We start from the raw sequence: 17245 nt of genomic DNA on the forward strand, positions 1-17245 counted from the left end.
ATATTTAGCTGACTATAGCTAACTTATGAAGTTAACTTGTATATTTAGCTAACTTATGAAGTTAACTTGTATATTTAGCTAACTTATGAAGTTAACTTTTATAGTTAGTTGACTATAGCTAGCTAACTGTTTTTGCTTGGTACCCACAACTCTACAAAGACTTTTATTTTGAAATTTGAGACCGGAAGTGTTGTGTTTAAACTGCGGTTGACTTTACGCATCCAACCGACCAGCCAGTCATATCTTCTCTCGTCGAGTAACTTCAGTGGCCATTCAGCAGCACATCTCTCCTTCTCTTCTCGTACCTTTTTGCACCACCACCACTAACCACCACTAACCACCACCACCGGGGTGTTCCGCCCGAGAGACAGAGCGCCATGGCCCGCGTGGTGGTTGAAGGGATGCCGGAGACGGCCGCCGGAGGAGGAGTGATGCTGAACCGACGGAGGAGCAAAGCCAGGCGGAGAAAGCGAACGGAGTTGTTCGCCATCCAGATGTGCTTTGCGGGGGTACTGCTGGGGCTCGTCGTGGGGCTCAAGTCTGTGGTTCAGAAAGCAGGTGAGGGGGCACTTAATGTCTTGTCTTTTTACTGTCAACCAACATTGAATTTAGGATAATAAACCATTATATGTTTATTTGTGTGAGGAAGACAGCCATGTGAAGTTTGTGGCATGCAGGAACAACAGGCAGTTAGAGAAACATACTGTCATGGGTTCATTTATTAGGATTTCTCCTCAAATCTTTGTGCTTTTTACATTTTAAAACAACAAAATAAGCCCTAAATACACAGAAAATGAAGCCTAACATGCAAAATAATATAGTAATTTTAAACACTAATCTAAGTACAGTAAAACAACAAAATAAGCCCTAAATACACAGAAAATGAAGCCTAACATGCAACATAATATAGTAATTTTAAATATTAATCTAAGTACAGTCAGATCAATATTGACTAATGAACAACAGACACTTGCATGTAATAAAAATAGATGTAAACTTAAGTGATTGAGTGCCAATAATGTGTACTTAGTACAGTACAGTAGAGAAACATACTGTCATGGGTACATTTATTAGGATTTCTCCTCAAATCTTTGTGCTTTTTGTTACATTTTAAAACCACAAAATGAGCCTTAAATACACAGAAAATGAAGCCTAACATGCAAAAATAATATAGTAATTTTAAATATTAATCTAAGTACAGTAAGATCAATATTGACAAATGAACAACAGACACTTGCATGTATTAAAATAGATGTAAATTTAAGTGATTGAGTGCCAATAATGTGTACTTAGTACAGTACTGAACCTGTAAACTCTCGACTGAACAGGCTGTCAAAGACAATATAGATCCCATTAGGATTAGTACAGATAAATCAGATTACATTTTTTGTCAGAGTATATAGGCCTACAGCTTTTTGGGGCACACATTTACAACCACTGTAAAGAACGAAACAACAACATGCCTTCTTGTAGCTCAACATCTGTAACTAATAATCCCCTGGAAATGGTAGCGGTGACTGTGCTGCTGCTCTGTGTTGCTTGAATTACTTAACAGAAAATCCACTTCTTTTTTTTTTCAACCGTTTCCTGTTAGCTACAGTAGGCAGAGGACAGCAGATGAGCAAGATATGAGGTGTAAATGTGTCGTGACAGTTTATTCTGTGAACACTGGTGACATTGAGTCAATGACAAGCTTGAGAGGCAGCAGTCTTTATGTATTTTAAACAGTACCACGCTTATCACTGTAAGCAGGGGATTTTCATATCGACTGGGTTATCAGTAATCGTCTAGTCGTAATCGATTCGCCGTGTGGTGTCAGTTGTAACATTTTAAATAGTGTAAATAGGCTTCAGACTTTTGAACAGCTTTATGTTATTACCACCTCTGAGCTCAGCCAATGTTTTGGTGTCTTTTGCCAAGTAGGTCTTGTTAATGGTCAAGTCAGCAGCCCAGTTAATGTTGCTGAATATTACACACTCCAGCCCATTATCAGGATGTCAACAAAACAACTGTTGCAGCTGTATAGAAACATAATGGGTCCCCGTTGTTGATTACCTCTAGATGTTTCTGTTTTGTTATCTTCAAACACGGTTATAGTAGTTTTTATTTTTACTTTGGTGCAATTTCATTTTAGTTTAGTTAGTTTTCAGAGTGCGTTTGCTAGTTTTAGTTTAGTTTCAGTTTTTCAGAAAGGTTTAGTTTTAGTTTTTATTAGGGCTGTCAGTCATTTCAAATATTTAATCACGATTAATCACACACTTTTTATCTGTTCAAAATGTACCCTAAAGGAAGATTTGTCAAGTATTTAATACTCCTATCAACAAGGGAGTGGGCAAATATGCTGCTTTATGCAAATATATGTATATATTTATTACTGGAAATCAATTAACACCACAAAACAATGACAAATATAGTCCAGAAACCCTCACAGGTACTGCATTTAGCATAAAAAATATGCTCAAATCATAACATGGCAAACTCAAGTTCAACAGACAACAACAGCTGTCAGTGTGTCAGTGTGCTGACTTGACTATGACTTGCCCAAAAATTGCATGTGATTATCATAAAGTGGGCATGTCTGTAAAGGGGAGACTCGTGGGTACCCATAGAACCCATTTTCGTTCACATATCTAGAGGTCAGAGGGACCCCTTTTGAAAATGGCCATTACAGTTTTTCCTGCTTGGAGCGTTATTTATCCTCCTTTGCGACAAGCTAGTATGACATGGTTGGTGCCAATGGATTCCTTAGGTTTTTCTAGTTTCATATGATACCACTGTCTCCACTCTAGCTTTAAAACAGGTTAGGGACAGGTATACTGTAGTTGTAGCTACATACATACAAATTACATTGTTTGAGAACTGTAGGAATGGCCATAATGTCTAATGTTTAATCTTTGCGCTACTTTAGTGAAGTAATGCGGCGTTACGCCATCTCCTGGAATATCAAGTCAGTTCAATTTCTGTGGTTCAACGTCATGAGAGTTGAAATTCATGCTGTTTTTTTTTTGGTAGTGATGTATCATAGCTAAAAAACAAAAACTGAAATGAATTTGTTCATTTTTATTTTTTATTTTTTTTTACCCAGACATTATAGTTACAGTTTAAGTTCACTATGATAACCCTGTCTTCTAATGAACTCGTCCAGAGGGATAGCATATACAGTATGATTTTATACATTTACTGTTCACCTAATTGGCAACTGACCGACTTTTTTCTGATAGTGTGCTGAAGCTTCTATTTTTGGGGCCCACAGAGAAGATGACTAGGTGAATTGATTACAGAGGCATTATGAGAGTGCCAGATGTCTCCAGTGTGTAATTGGGGAAAAGCAAATAAATTATCATCAGTGGCACATTTCACTTCATGAAAATTTCCCAAGTGTGGGCACCAGATGAGACATTTAAAGGGGACATATCATGAAAAACTCACTTTTGCAGTGCTTGTGCTCATACATTTGGGTATCTGGAGTGCCTACAAACCCACAAACTGTGAAATAAGACAACCCAGACAGTTTTTTTATGGGCTGTCTAGATCAGAAAACACGTGATTCAACTCCCCCAGCCCCAGCCCCAGGCTCCCCTTCCTATGTCACATGCAGGCTCATTAGAATATGTCACCCACGGCTTGAGAACTACCTTCGCAAAGATGCACCATATTTTCCTCACAAGCCATCAGAGCAGACTGGGCTTAAAGAGACAGGGGCTAAAACGGCGCATTTTAGACAGAGGGTGAATACAGGTACATTCAGACAGACAGTATGAGGAAAATAATGTTTTTTTTTAACATTATAGTGGCAATCCGTAAGATTTCAGTCCTGGTTGATTTGGCGACATTCTGTTTACTGGTGGTAACAGCAAATACGGTTTAATACTTCAGATCCCAGAATACTAGGGGCAGCAAAACGAACTATTGTTGTTTTAATAAAGAAGGCAGGAAATAATTGTTCTTTGTCCATCATTCTGTGAACAACCGTGATCAGAATTTATGCTGCACAACACGACACAAGTCTACAAACATCGACAGTGAAAGTAGTTGGTTTCCTCGTTGAGAAGTTGTAGATGTGCATCCTGTCGCCTGCTGCTCTTCGTCTAACAGCTCACTGTGGTCGCTACTCGCTGACAAACACGTTGCAGTTCCTGTGACTACTTCATATTAAAAGTCAACTCGTGTTTCGCCAGTTAAATGCTTTTAATGTGAAGCTGCAGCCTGTAGGAAATGTTCGGTTTGCATTAGCAGGAGCTTGATACAGCATTTTGTCGCCACAGACACCCAGTTTATTTTCTGCAAATACTGTATATAAATATTGCAATACTTTCATCAGTGGGCCATAGGCTCAATCTCCATTGTAATACCTCATTTGGCGACTTAACAGACATTTAGTTAAATGAAAATCTTCGAGATTGTTACTTTAAAGCATGTAAACATGTTCTAGTAGAAACCCAAAATACAAATCTGAACCTGAACATGAGCATGATAAGTCCCCTTTAAATTTGGATGATTTTCTATGTTCTCAGATGTGACTCTCAAGCTTTGTGACATGAATAGTGTTTCCCATGATGTGCTGTGTCTATCATTATTTCAGCTCAACCCATGCACCCGTAATAATGTATAAGAAGCAATGAGAAAAATAAGCTTACACTGATCCACTACTAAACTACCATGAAATGAAAGAACAAAGCTGTACTGAAGTTATTGATTTTGTAATTTTTTGCTTATTTGTTGAAATTCTCTTTTACATTCTGACAGCAAACAAGAGAAAAAAAAACTGTTATCTGTGGCTGTCGCAGGCCTGTAATAAGCCCGTCCAATCATTTCATTCAGCCTGCATGAAATTAGACAGGTTACATACCTGTGCATTGCTGCTCATTGCAGTAGTTGGATACGGTTAGCGATGACGACGATGCGCTTCTCTCCCCAACGCTCTCTCGTGGACTCCAGCAGTAGTCAGGTAGTGTGCGTTCATGTGTTTGTGGGATTGAGGCCGGAAGGGAGGGGCTGGGGTTTTTTATCAGTTGGATACTTTCAAAATCGAATTTACCTCTAAAAAATCCGACGGCTCGCCGGTGGACCCGGCCGCTATTCTGTCTTTCGGAGATTGTAGCGGGCTCAGTTTTTAAAGCTAGAGTGAAGACCATGTCATGCATTCATGTCGAGAAGGAGGCTAAATAACCCTCCAAAGTTACGCAAAATTCTGGCAAAGAAAAGCCATTTTCAATGGGGTCCCTTGACCTCTGACCTTAAGATATGCAATATGATAATCCCATGCAGTTTTGGGCAAAAACGATGCACTTTTTTTACATGCAGTATAAATGTGTTATTTTCACCTATTCTAAAATGGTGTGTTTGGATATTTCTGCATATTGGGGTCCCTAAACAGTCTTAGAATTACATAAATTGGGTATCACTGTAAAGCTGAGACTCTTGTGGACCCAACGAGTCCAATTGTATTCATGATGTTTGTCCCCATAATAGCCATTTCACATAGTGACTTTTTTTTACTCAGTTTTTATACATATGGTGGTGTGTCTTTATACTATGACAATTTTTCCTAAAATTAGATTTGAAAAAAAATAAATATTGCCTTGCAATATATTGAATCAATACCCCTGTATCATGATACATATCGTATCGACAAATTCTTGCCAATACACAGCCCTAAAAATCAGTTGACTATACTGTCAACGGTGACCTCGCCTGATGGAGAAATGTGTTCTGAGTTTGGTGCTAAGTGACGGCATTTTCACATGGACCTCTTCTCATGTTGGTAATAGTTGCCCTCGGGCCAAGCTGAGGTTTTCAAGGTCTTGGACACAAACACACGTGTTGAGGTGTGTGTCTATTCCCTCATGTCTTTGCTTCCCCCCCCCCACAGCCCTGCGGACCAACACGTGGATGTGCACACACCTCTCCTCACATCCCCTTGTCCTCCATCTGTCCTTCCCACCATCCCTCTAAGCCCATCCATCTATCCATCAACATATCTCACCTCCTGAAAACACAAAATAAAAGCCCGACCCAGGACAAAAGCACTATAGGAATAAGGATTACCCATATGGGCAAACACATGTTGCTATCATCTGGAGGTTTTAATATCATTGAGCCAAAGTCCCTCCATCATCCATCTGTGACAAACCTAAAAGATGTGTACCAGCCAGACAAATGGTCATTCTATGGAGAAGCCACTAATGGCTGCTGCTTGGTATATCTGGTATACAGCATTAGTCTCCAGATGATCTCATTACATAACATAAAGCTCTCGTAGGTGGGTCCCCTTCTCTCTGCACGCTAGCAGAGAACGGGAGGGGAGAAGCACAGAAGGAGCACTTTGCTCTGACGAAGCCTCGGGACTCGGAGCCGAATTAGACAAAAAGTAAAAGAGACAAGAGTGGAGGGAAACGAGGAGGAGGAGGAGGAGGAGGAGAGGTGATGTGAAGAGGAAAAGTGGGAGCAAGCAAGGACAGCAGTGGCAGTGATGGAAGGAGGTGGAGGAGGGAGATGCTGATGGAGTAGACTGGACAGAGGGAAATAGTGAGGGATGAAGTGAGGGCGAGATGGAGCCCGGGGTAGGCAGGCAGAAAGAGAGGAAAAAATGAAGCGGGGAGCTCGTTCATGTTGAGGTGGATGAAGTGAGGATGGGAGTAAAGGTAGTGAGGAGTCAGGGAGGAAGAGGAGAAAGAGGAGTTTATGTGATCACTCTCAATGTCTGTCTCTTTCTCTCTCTAATCTAAATATAAACTGCGCAAGGCGTTTTCTTAAAAAGTCCAAACTAATAATTAATTTACCTTTGAGGCATTTAGCTGGTGTTTTATGCAAAACGACTTCTAATGAGTGCAGCAGCAGAATCAACATCAAATAGAAGAAACTCAAATTAAAGGTTAATTTGTAGTGTAGTGGGTCTAGATATGTTTTGATACCATCATTTCTCTTCCCAATACCGACCCAAACTTGCATATCGGCCGATACCGAGTACTGATCTGATACCAGTGCGTTAAAAACAAAAAATATATTAGTGCTGTCAATCGATTAAATTATTTAATCGCATGATTGTCCATACTTAATCTTGTTTATTGCAAATGAATCGCACATTTTTTATCTGTTTAAAATGTACCTTAAAGGGAGATTTGTCAAGTATTTAATACTCTTATCAACATGGGAGTGGACAAATATGCTGCTTTATGCAAATGTATGTATATATTTATTATTGGAAATCAATTAACAACACAAAACAATGACAAATATTGTCCAGAAACCCTCAAACTTGACTTTGACTTGTCCCAAACTGCATGTGATTATCATAAAGTGGGCATGTCTGTAAAGGGGAGACTCGTGGGTACCCATAGAACCCATTTTCAATCACATATCTTGAGATCAAAGGTCAAAGAACCCCTTTGAAAATGTCTGTGCCAGTTTTTCCTCGCCAAAATTTAGCGCAACTTTGGAGCGTTATTTAACCTCCTTCGCAACAAGTTAATCTGACATGGTTGGTACCAATGGATTCTTTAGGTTTTTCTAGTTTCATATGATACCAGTATCTTCACTCTAGCTCTCAACAGAGATGAGAAAGAAGCGAGATGGTTCACTCGTCAGCTACTTCCATCGTCGGTTTCTGGAAGTAGCTAACAAATGAGCCATCTTGTTTCTTTCTCTTTTCTGTTGAGAGTTGCTCATGCACAGTAGCAGTAGGATCAGGTAGCGAGTGACACGTGTTGGTGTTGTTGTTCCTGTGTAAATGAGCTGATAAATGATGTGATAATGTGATATTAGATCGTTGCATAGATTTGCGTACTCGCTGATACCAAATCCAGCATTTTAGGCTGTATTGGAGGCATTTCAGAGGATGGTATTGGTGTTGGAAGTACAACTCTAAGTGGGTCTAACTGTGTTGTGTTGTAAAGTGGACAAGGATCAAACCTCAAAACTGTCTTGTAGCTGTCTATTGCAAGAACCCAAAATGGCATCAGCATAACTTCACTGCAATAGTAGAGAAACAAAGCATCGTCTCTCCTGCGTAGATGCTCCTAGGGAAAGGTCCAGAAAGAAAATATAATTCTTATAAAATAAATAACCAAAAACATTCTTTCTGAAGAAAATATTACAATCAAAAAATGCCCGTGCATAAAGCCACAAACCTGCATCGTAGAGAAGCAAACATTCACAATGTCTCTCTTATGTAAACCCTCTCTCTGCCTGTGTAACACCAGGAACAGAGGCACTAAACGCCCCACGCTAGGTAGCATCATCTCAACAGTACACTCTAGGACTGAAAGCTACACAGCAGGCATGTCACACACATTCCTCAACAAACTGCTCTTTCATTTAGCAGATTTGTGGCTGAATATAAACACAAATTTAGAAAAAAAATAAAAATAAAACAGTTGCTAAATGTACTATTAAAACACAAATATTCCTTATTATAGGAAAGTGAAATGAATTGAAGTCTTCACTTAATCCAAACAGAATTTACAGGTATTTATAATGCCCTGTTCAACATTTAGCACTGCAGAATACTACAGGCCCTGGAGGGGTTTTATAGTGACCGCAGAATGATGAACAAGAGTATTTCATAGGAAAAGGAACAAAGTAAAAGCACCATCAGCTAAAGTCAAGCAAAGATGAATTAGCAGGCAGCCGTCAGACATCTAAAGCAGCTTTATTACAGGAAACTCAATATCTTCAATGGACAATATTCTACTTATTAGTAGTGTAGGCAGTTTCTTAAGAGCTTTTTTTTTACTACTCTTCCTTCACTTTTTCCTCTTCTGTTCCTGTTGCCAATGGGCAGATTCTGACATTTCCCACAAATGGACTGCTGCTCCTCCCTGGGCGGTACCTTTTTAACGGGTGATTGACAGGTTCATTAATTAGCCAGTTAAACACGAGAGAATGGAGACGGGGCTGTGGAGGTACACACCAGGAATATTGTTTTTTTTACATCATGTGCCGGATGAGACGGCTGATTGTGAAACCAGCAAAAATCATATTTACCGTATATGAAGCATATATGTATGTACTGTATGTAAGATAGGTACAGCTCAGGGCAGCAAGGTCCCATGGGTGTGTGCCAACACTTGATGTTAACAGGAAGTGTTAAGTCGGTTGTCATGTTCTCATTGTGAAATGAGCAACTGTCTAAATATGTAAGTTATAATATGTGGTTAAGTTAGACCAGTCGTTTTTATCTAGAGAAGTTTAAAGTTCCCTATTTCCATGTGTTCTCATAAACAGTCATAAATGGAGTTATACTAGGCAGACTAATTAAAGCTGCATTAATTGATTACTTTAGCAGGCCACATATTACTACAATCCTATGAAAATATTTGCGCCGCTTCAAAAAAAGTAATTTGTTATTAAAGTAATAATTCATAGTAGAAAAATATTCTAAGATTCCTTGGTAATATATCTCTTTAAGACTACATTTCTTGTAAAAACATTTTTGCATGTAGTCACCAATATCCAGTATAAGATAAGATAAGATAAGATAAGATATTCCTTTATTAGTCCCACAGTGGGGAAATTTGCAGTGTACAGCAGCAAAGGGGATAGTGCAAAAGACAAGATGCATTGGTAAAAAACAAAATGCAAGATACAACACGGTGCAAAACGTGAAACAAAATATGAACAATTTAAATAGAAGGAAACATAAAAATAGGAACAATATAAACAGTATTGACTATTACCAGACTATAAACACAATTGTACAAGTGGAAAAATTATATTGCACAGTGAGAATGAATATTGCACAGTATAGATTACAGAGATTATAAAGCCAGATACAACCTCTGAAAGACAGAAATAGCGGCCGGGTCCGCCGGCGGGCCGTCAGATTGTTAAGAGGTTAGTAGTTTATATAATAAAAGATCGATACTTGACATCTGTGTATCGCTAAAATATTGCGATACTATGCTGTATCGATTTTTTTTTTCACCCAACCATAATAACAAGCCCGATTTAAATGGTGCCTTCAAATGGAGTCGTGTTTACCGTGTTCATGAGAAGAGTCCATATGAACACCCCCCTCTTGTGGAAAGTTTCTGAAAGCTCTGAGTTCACGAGTTGTGACGTGTTTGTTGACGTCAGAAATGGCGGAGGCCATGGAAGTTAAATTTTCGGTACATAATAAGTTCATTTATTGTAAACTTTAGTCATATATTGTAATCCTTCGTAATTGTATAATATGTCTGATGAAAGTGTTGATATTCCCAACGGCCTCATCTTTTTCCTACATTTCCTGCATTATGTTACCCGCTTGCTAGCTTGCTAAATTATTAGCCTCTGTGGCTTCTAGATGCCGACAGTAACGTTAATATTACTAAGCACGCTGTTCTCACAACTTAACCACTTGAACGTCACATGTACACGACTTCCTATGTTGTAAACACGAGCTCACAAGTTTCATTTGAAGGCACCAAAAGTCTCAAAATCAATGTGCTAATGATTTTGAAGTGAATTTTTTTGGGGCTTGTGACCCTCAAAAAGAGAGCGACGTCGGCTCGGAACACTCTGTCACTCTTCGTCTTCCTCTACCTCGAGCTCTTTAGCTCTCATACCTACGCTGTCATCCACAAACACACTAATACACACACACACCTCCAGACACAGGACTGTGTCTAATTCAGCTGCATCTGGGTCAGCCTGTGCGAACAGAGAGCAACACTCTCCCAGTCTGATACAGACACAAACAACCCCTCTCTCCTTTTTTTCTTTCTATCTATCCATTTCATCCCTCCTCTGTCGTACTCTCTCTCTCAATCATCCCGTCCATCTAGCGGTCACTATGCTCTCATCTTGTCCCTCTCTCCCTCAGTGGCTCTCAGCTATCATTTAGGTGTATCCCCCTGTAGCTGTAACCTCTTGTGCCCTTCGTAGCGCCCCAGCCGTGCAGCAGCTCCGGTCTCTTCTTTTCTCTTCCTCTTTCTCACCCTCGCTCACTCTCTCCTGTATCAACAGTCTGCCAAAGCCTGCTCACAGAATGTGCTCAAGCACAGCTCGCCTGTTTTGTTGACTTATTTATTTGCTGCTTTGCCTCACCGTCCCATATCTGCGTCATTGTTTCTGAGTTAAATATGGTAGCCGTCTGTGTTTGCCCAAGCACACTTAATGCAGCTCAACATAAGTGAAAGAAATTAGACTTTTTCTTTTTTTTCAATAGTGCAATCTTGGGTGTCAGTTTTCAAAATAGTGCTGTTATGATGCCTGTGTTTTAGTACTGATGATTTTTTCATTACCTTTAGCATAAATGAGGGCCTAGACGTCTGCAGTAATGAAATGGGGGACTGTTTTAGTGCTCCCTGGAGAAATGACAATGGCCACACATTAGGTTATATTTTGTTAAGTTCCTGTAGTAGAAAAGGGTTATTTTAGATATATAAACATGTTTTTCTATAAAAGCCCTTTTAGCCGGCTAACAACGGGGCTCCAGGCGGGGAAATGTCTTTCCACTTTGTTCCGTGCTGAAATATTTGGACGGACTATCATGAAATAATTGACTGCCATGAGCCTCAGCTTTATTTTACTAATTAGAATATTTTAGCTTGTTAAAGGGGAACAACGGGCAATTTAAAACATTGATATTATTCTGGAGGCTAAATAACATGATGGAAAAAATACTGCAACTTGCTCATGTACGCGCATATTGCGAGGGCGCTTTGGGGAAACCAAAAGGTGGCAGCGTCAACACGGTAAACGATTTGAATGGAGCATAGAATTTCAACAACATTTGCAGTATAAATAAACATTTACATTTATACTTATAAAATGTATTATTATTATTATTAATAAACATGCTGTCACTTTCTGAATCTATTTTATGTTAACAGTTAACACGTATAAGACAGGGAAGCTGTGTCAGACCTTTCTGACTAATTTCGTTTTTCAGTAGTTATAGTTTATTTATGCAAGTGCTGTCCCTTTGGAACAGAGAGATCCATGACAGGATTTGACTAATCTAACGATCTACCAATATGCCGTGCCTGTGGCTAGGATGGTCGCTAGCCGTGGGATGACCGTCACAACATGCGCTGAAATCCTGTCGTGGATTACTCCGCTCCAGTGACTTGCTTTGCGATTCTTCATACAAAAACAAAACAATAACTCCCATGTACTTCAACATAAACTCCTTTATTACGGTTTCCAAACTTTTTTTTGTGAATTTTAATAGTTTTAGTATGTGGTTGGTACCAATGGATTCCTTAGGTTTTGTAGTTTTCATATGATACCAATATCTAGCTTTAAAACTGAGCCTGCTACAACGTAAAGATCGCAAGATGCGTTAATGTAGTTAGTGACGTATTTGTTATTATCGCGTTAACTTTGACAGCCCTAATATAAACAAAAATATTAACCAGTGCAGCTTTAACATTTTTGCATAAAATCTTGAGTCAAATCTAATCAAGTTAAACATATTTGATGAGAGAAATAGTGCATCTGTGTGAACTGTTTATGTGAATGTGTGACACACACGTCAGGTACACACAGATTAACCTCTCCACTTTGCTGTGAGTGACGGTGCTAAGCATAGATGAAGTGACCTTCATCTGCAATATATAATAGATGCACATCAAGGTTATCCACACACACACTCACAGACACAACCTTTTTACGGTGTTAACGTTTCTCACTGCTGTAAAATGAAGAGCGCACAGTAGCTACATGACACAAAGGCAGTGTATGTGTGTGTGTGTGCGTGATGAATGAAACAGTCAGAACATGAGGTGCAAATGGGCTGCTGGTGTTCATCAGGGACTACAGTATATGGATTTCTCTCTCTCTCTTTCTCTTATTTGCTTCTTATTACTGCTTCATTCTCTCTCTCTCTCTCTCTCTTTTCTCGCTCTGCCTGTTCTCTGTTATACACCCCTCTTGATCCAGTGGTCATGTAGCACTTCATTATAGGAGCAGGCTTTGTGACAGCGAGTCCAGGTTTTTGATAGATGGCTTTGTGTTACTGTAACAAGCTGAACACCTAATGGGGCCCGTCTCCTCTCCGGGTTAGATTGCATATTGTTCTCCTCTCTGACTGAATGATGGAAAAAGAGCACGCTCTTGTTTTTTCAGTCCATTCGTATCAATACTGTAACGCCGCCACATGCAAATATATGCAGCTTTACAATCTGAATGGACAGAGGAGATTAAGGTTCACACATGTAAAACTGCATGAAGGATATTGTTGGTTTTAACACAAAATGAAATGTCTTCTGTGAGTGCATCTGTGTGTCTGTCCACGGCTAATCTGTCATACTGCTGCACCAAACTGCATAATATTTTGGGTGCTCATTTATGACTGCATGTTTGTGGTTGCAGTGACTCACAGTCTGTCAAAACACTTTTTATTGCCTGTTTGATGCTGCCATTGATTGACAGCTGACTCCTCACGCCGCATTTCCACAAGATCTGGTGACGGAGGGCGTCTCAACGCTTTCTATTCATTTCTTTAGTGTTTCTTTATCTTAGAATGAGCCCTTCATATCTACACACGGAGTGGGTCCTCTTGACGTAATCCGACATGTTGCTTGTTTCTACAGTAGCCCAGAATGGACAAACCAAACACTGTCTCTAGAGAGAGACTTTCATATTTTTGCGTTGAAGTGGCAGCTTGAATTTGATGGCTTCTTCTACACGCCTGGAAAGGAATAGCGAGACAGCATCATTATGGGCAAAGTTGCTGAGAAATGAGTCTCTTTACATCTTTTTCTATTACGTTATACAGAGTTCCTGATGATAATGTGAAGTTAATTCAGTAACCATTTGTGCCAGTGCTTTGAAGTGGGATTGTCGAGGAGTTTTTCCAGGGTTCACATGAAATCCCGCTGGTAATGCAGTAAAGAAACCGTGGGGATACAATCTAGTAAAGTACCCCCAGAGGTGGTCAGAGACACATTTACCCACTTTAACAAACAAATGCACCTCCATTTCACATTTCAGAGCTGCGGTAAACTGAATCATCTTTCTTGTACAGATTGAACCTGGAAACACATGAAAATTAGACATCAGGGCACTCGGGGATGGAAAATAAGCAAGAGAAGGTATTTACTGTCAGTTGTAAAGGGCTTACAATTACGAGAGGAAGTAACATGCATGATAGTGAACTGTGGGGGGAAAACTTTTTTTGTGTTTACTAGAGCTCTGGTAGAACGTTGTGCTCTAGTAAGCAATTTAATCATAAACATATTGGTTGTATAAATATAAGGGCTGTCAATTGATTGAAATATTGAATCGTGATTAATCGCAAATTAATCACGCATTTTTTATCTGTCCAAAATGTACCTAAAAGGGAGATTTTTCAATTATTTAATACTCTTATCAACACGGAAGTGGGCAAATATCCTTGCTTTATGAAAATGTATGTATATATTTATTATTGGAAATCAATTAAGAACGCAAAACAATGACAAATATTGTCCAGAAACCCTCACAGGTACTGCATTTAACATAATAAATATGCTCAAATCATAACATGGCAAACTCCAGCCCAACAGGCAACATCAGCTGTCAGTGTCAGTGTGCTGACTTGACTATGACTCGCCCCAAAACTGCATGTGATTATCATAAAGTGGGCTTGTCTGTAAAGGGGAGACTCGTGGGTACCCATAGAACCCATTTTCATTCACATATCTTGAGGTCAGAGGTCAAGGGACCCCTTTGAAAATGGCCATGCCAGTTTTTCCTCGCCAAAATTTTGCTTAAGTTTGGAGCGCTATTTAGCCTCCTTACCGGCAAGCTAGTATGCCGTATTTGTAGTTTCATATGATACCAGTATCTTCTCCCTAGCTTTAAAACTGAGCCCGCTACAACCTCCGAAAGACCGATTGCGTTGATGCGTTAAATAAATTAGTGGCGTTAAAATTAATCTGAGTTAACTTTGACAACTCTAATAAATATGAATGGAAGTCACACCCATGAAGCACGGTAAACCAGACGGGGTCCGTATTTCAAGACGTTTGAGAGAGACAAACTTGATTATTCTTAAATTAAATTTAAATTAAAGCAGTGTGTCCGTTCCAGTAGGTAATAATCATATGTCTTGCACCGTTGTCGTGCTGTCCTAATATTCCCTACATACTATAACTGCCATGCAGCACACGAGTATAGTAGCAGTTACCATTTACCACTGAATCAGTATCATTGTGTGACCCATATGCAGGTCCCTCAGATCAGACCTTGTCCAATGGGGGGTCTGCAGGGTCTAGAGAGGCTGTAAAGTGTCATTGTGGGTTGAATGAGATGTCAGCACTTTCCGTTTTTTTCCTGCTTTAGCAATGTACCTTCAGCAGACCAATGAGCCGCAGGTGTGAGCCACTCAAAGCTTCCATTCTCCCATTGTATGAACGTGTGGGTGACGGGTCCGCGCTTTTGTCATTGAATACCAGGAATAGTCACCGCAGGAGGCCCCTGAACACTCACATTCGCTCATAGCACTCTGACAGATGTTGATTGTCTTTGACTAGACTCATTGAAACAAGAAATTGTCCCTGTGGGATATAACCCATCTATTTTTTTTCACCACAGTGACTGATATGGTAGAAACCCCTGTTTGCATGTGCTGCATTAAGACAACCAATTCAAAAGTCCTGCAGAAAAAGCAGTTAAGTAGCTGTAGTGTACCTTTATGGAAATATTATCTGATCCTACAATGTGTATAGTTTTGTGTTTTAGCTGCATCATCACACAATGTTACATAAAATTCACAATTAAATAGGGCTGCGACTAACAATTATTTTTATTGTTGATTAATCTCTTGATTATTTTCTGGATTAATCGATTAGATGTTTGGTCTATAAAATGTCGATCAGTGTTTCCCAAAGTCCAAGATGACGTCCTCAAATGTCTTGTTTTGTCCACAACTCAAAGATATTCAGTTTACTGTCAGAGGAGTAAAGGAACCAGAAAATATTCACATTTAAAGCTTCAGTAGGCGAGATTGGAGCAAATATGATTAAAAAAAGTTATTTTTATAAAACGGTTGCTATATCGTGACAGTAGTACATGAAACAGGTAACCTGAAAAAAATAATGTGCGTCTGAGTCCTCCGGTGCTCCATAACGGCATCTGTAAGATTTCACAGACCGGAGGAAAACAAGCATTCAGAGCTGATCTGAGGTCTGCTGTCCAGCTGCCGACTATGAGAGCCGGCTGTCAATCCCTCGCGAACTCCGACCAAACGGTCAAACTAGGCAGCGCCGATCAAATATGAATCAATATTATGTTACGTTAATGTCTATTTCTCGCCTCAGATATTTTCAGAATCATCTTGTAGTGCACGGTTTAGCTGTAAAATGAGAAAGTTTGTGACGCGGCCGAGATTGTAAAATCTGTTGAAGGAACGCCAAGTTCCGGTCACATAACCGTAGCACAGCCAATAGGAACGCTCTCTCAATGAAATGACCTGTGATTGGTCAAAGTCTCTAGTCACGGGATAGATTTTTCTAAAGCCTGAAAACAGAGCCATGAGGAGGAGCAGAAGTCTAGTTATCTCTCAGAACACTTGAACTACAATATGCTGAAAGGTTATTATGGAATTTTTGCCCAATGATGCCAAAAATATACTGACTGCTGCCACTTTCAGAAGCTGGAATTAGAGAAATTTGACTTTTTTTTTCTTAAAAAATTATCAAACCTATTAATCGATTATCAAAATAGTTGCTGATTAATTTAATGTCCTTGTAACCGAGCTATTCTTCTCTCACAGTTTTAGGTAAAATCAGCTAAAAATATTAACACTTTACACACTTATTCAAACACAGATTCTCACAGACTTCTCGCAAATAATGATGCTATCATGAGACTCCTGTTGATTCCCTGAAAGTCCCTGCCTATGTTTAATTTAAACCGTGGAGATGAATAATGAATCCACAGCAGAGCAGATCCAGTATGCAACAAGACTATGACACTTTGAACTGTGGGGGAAGACTGTGGATTACGTGCCGGAGAGCCGTGTGGGATCATGTGGTGATGCTGCTCTACCAGGTCTGCTGGGAGTAAGGACACTGATGCAGCGCCTCGTGCATTTCAAATCAGAGAGTAAGGTAATTATTTAATAAGCGCAGCGAGAATAATGTCACACTAAGTTCAGAATTGTGTTTGCAAATGAATGTTGTGTGAGAGAGAGAGAGAAGAAGAGAGCTTATGAGTGTGTGCATGTGTGCACTTAGAAAAACATTCTTGTGTTGAGCTGATAATAAATGGGCCACTTTAGCGGCAGCCAAATCTCACTGTGCTTTCAGGCTGCAAGAGAACCCACACTAATGTA

General features: G+C 39.7%; 1 protein-coding gene across 2 annotated transcripts in view; it reads left to right on the plus strand.

The window, feature by feature from the left end:
* Positions 1-200: 200 nt before the first annotated feature.
* slc24a3 (solute carrier family 24 member 3) overlaps positions 201-17245 on the plus strand; it is a 102472-nt gene continuing 85427 nt past the window's right edge. The window contains exon 1 of one of the 2 annotated variants that reach the window (XM_074647002.1): positions 201-558. In XM_074647002.1, the coding sequence (XP_074503103.1) occupies positions 378-558 (181 nt within the window). In that variant the 5' untranslated portion in view covers positions 201-377. The remainder of the gene's footprint in view (positions 559-17245) is intronic. The other variant, XM_074647001.1, reaches the window with a different exon arrangement.

Source organism: Sebastes fasciatus, chromosome 9 (genome assembly GCF_043250625.1).
Source record: "Sebastes fasciatus isolate fSebFas1 chromosome 9, fSebFas1.pri, whole genome shotgun sequence".
NCBI lineage: Eukaryota > Metazoa > Chordata > Actinopteri > Perciformes > Sebastidae > Sebastes > Sebastes fasciatus.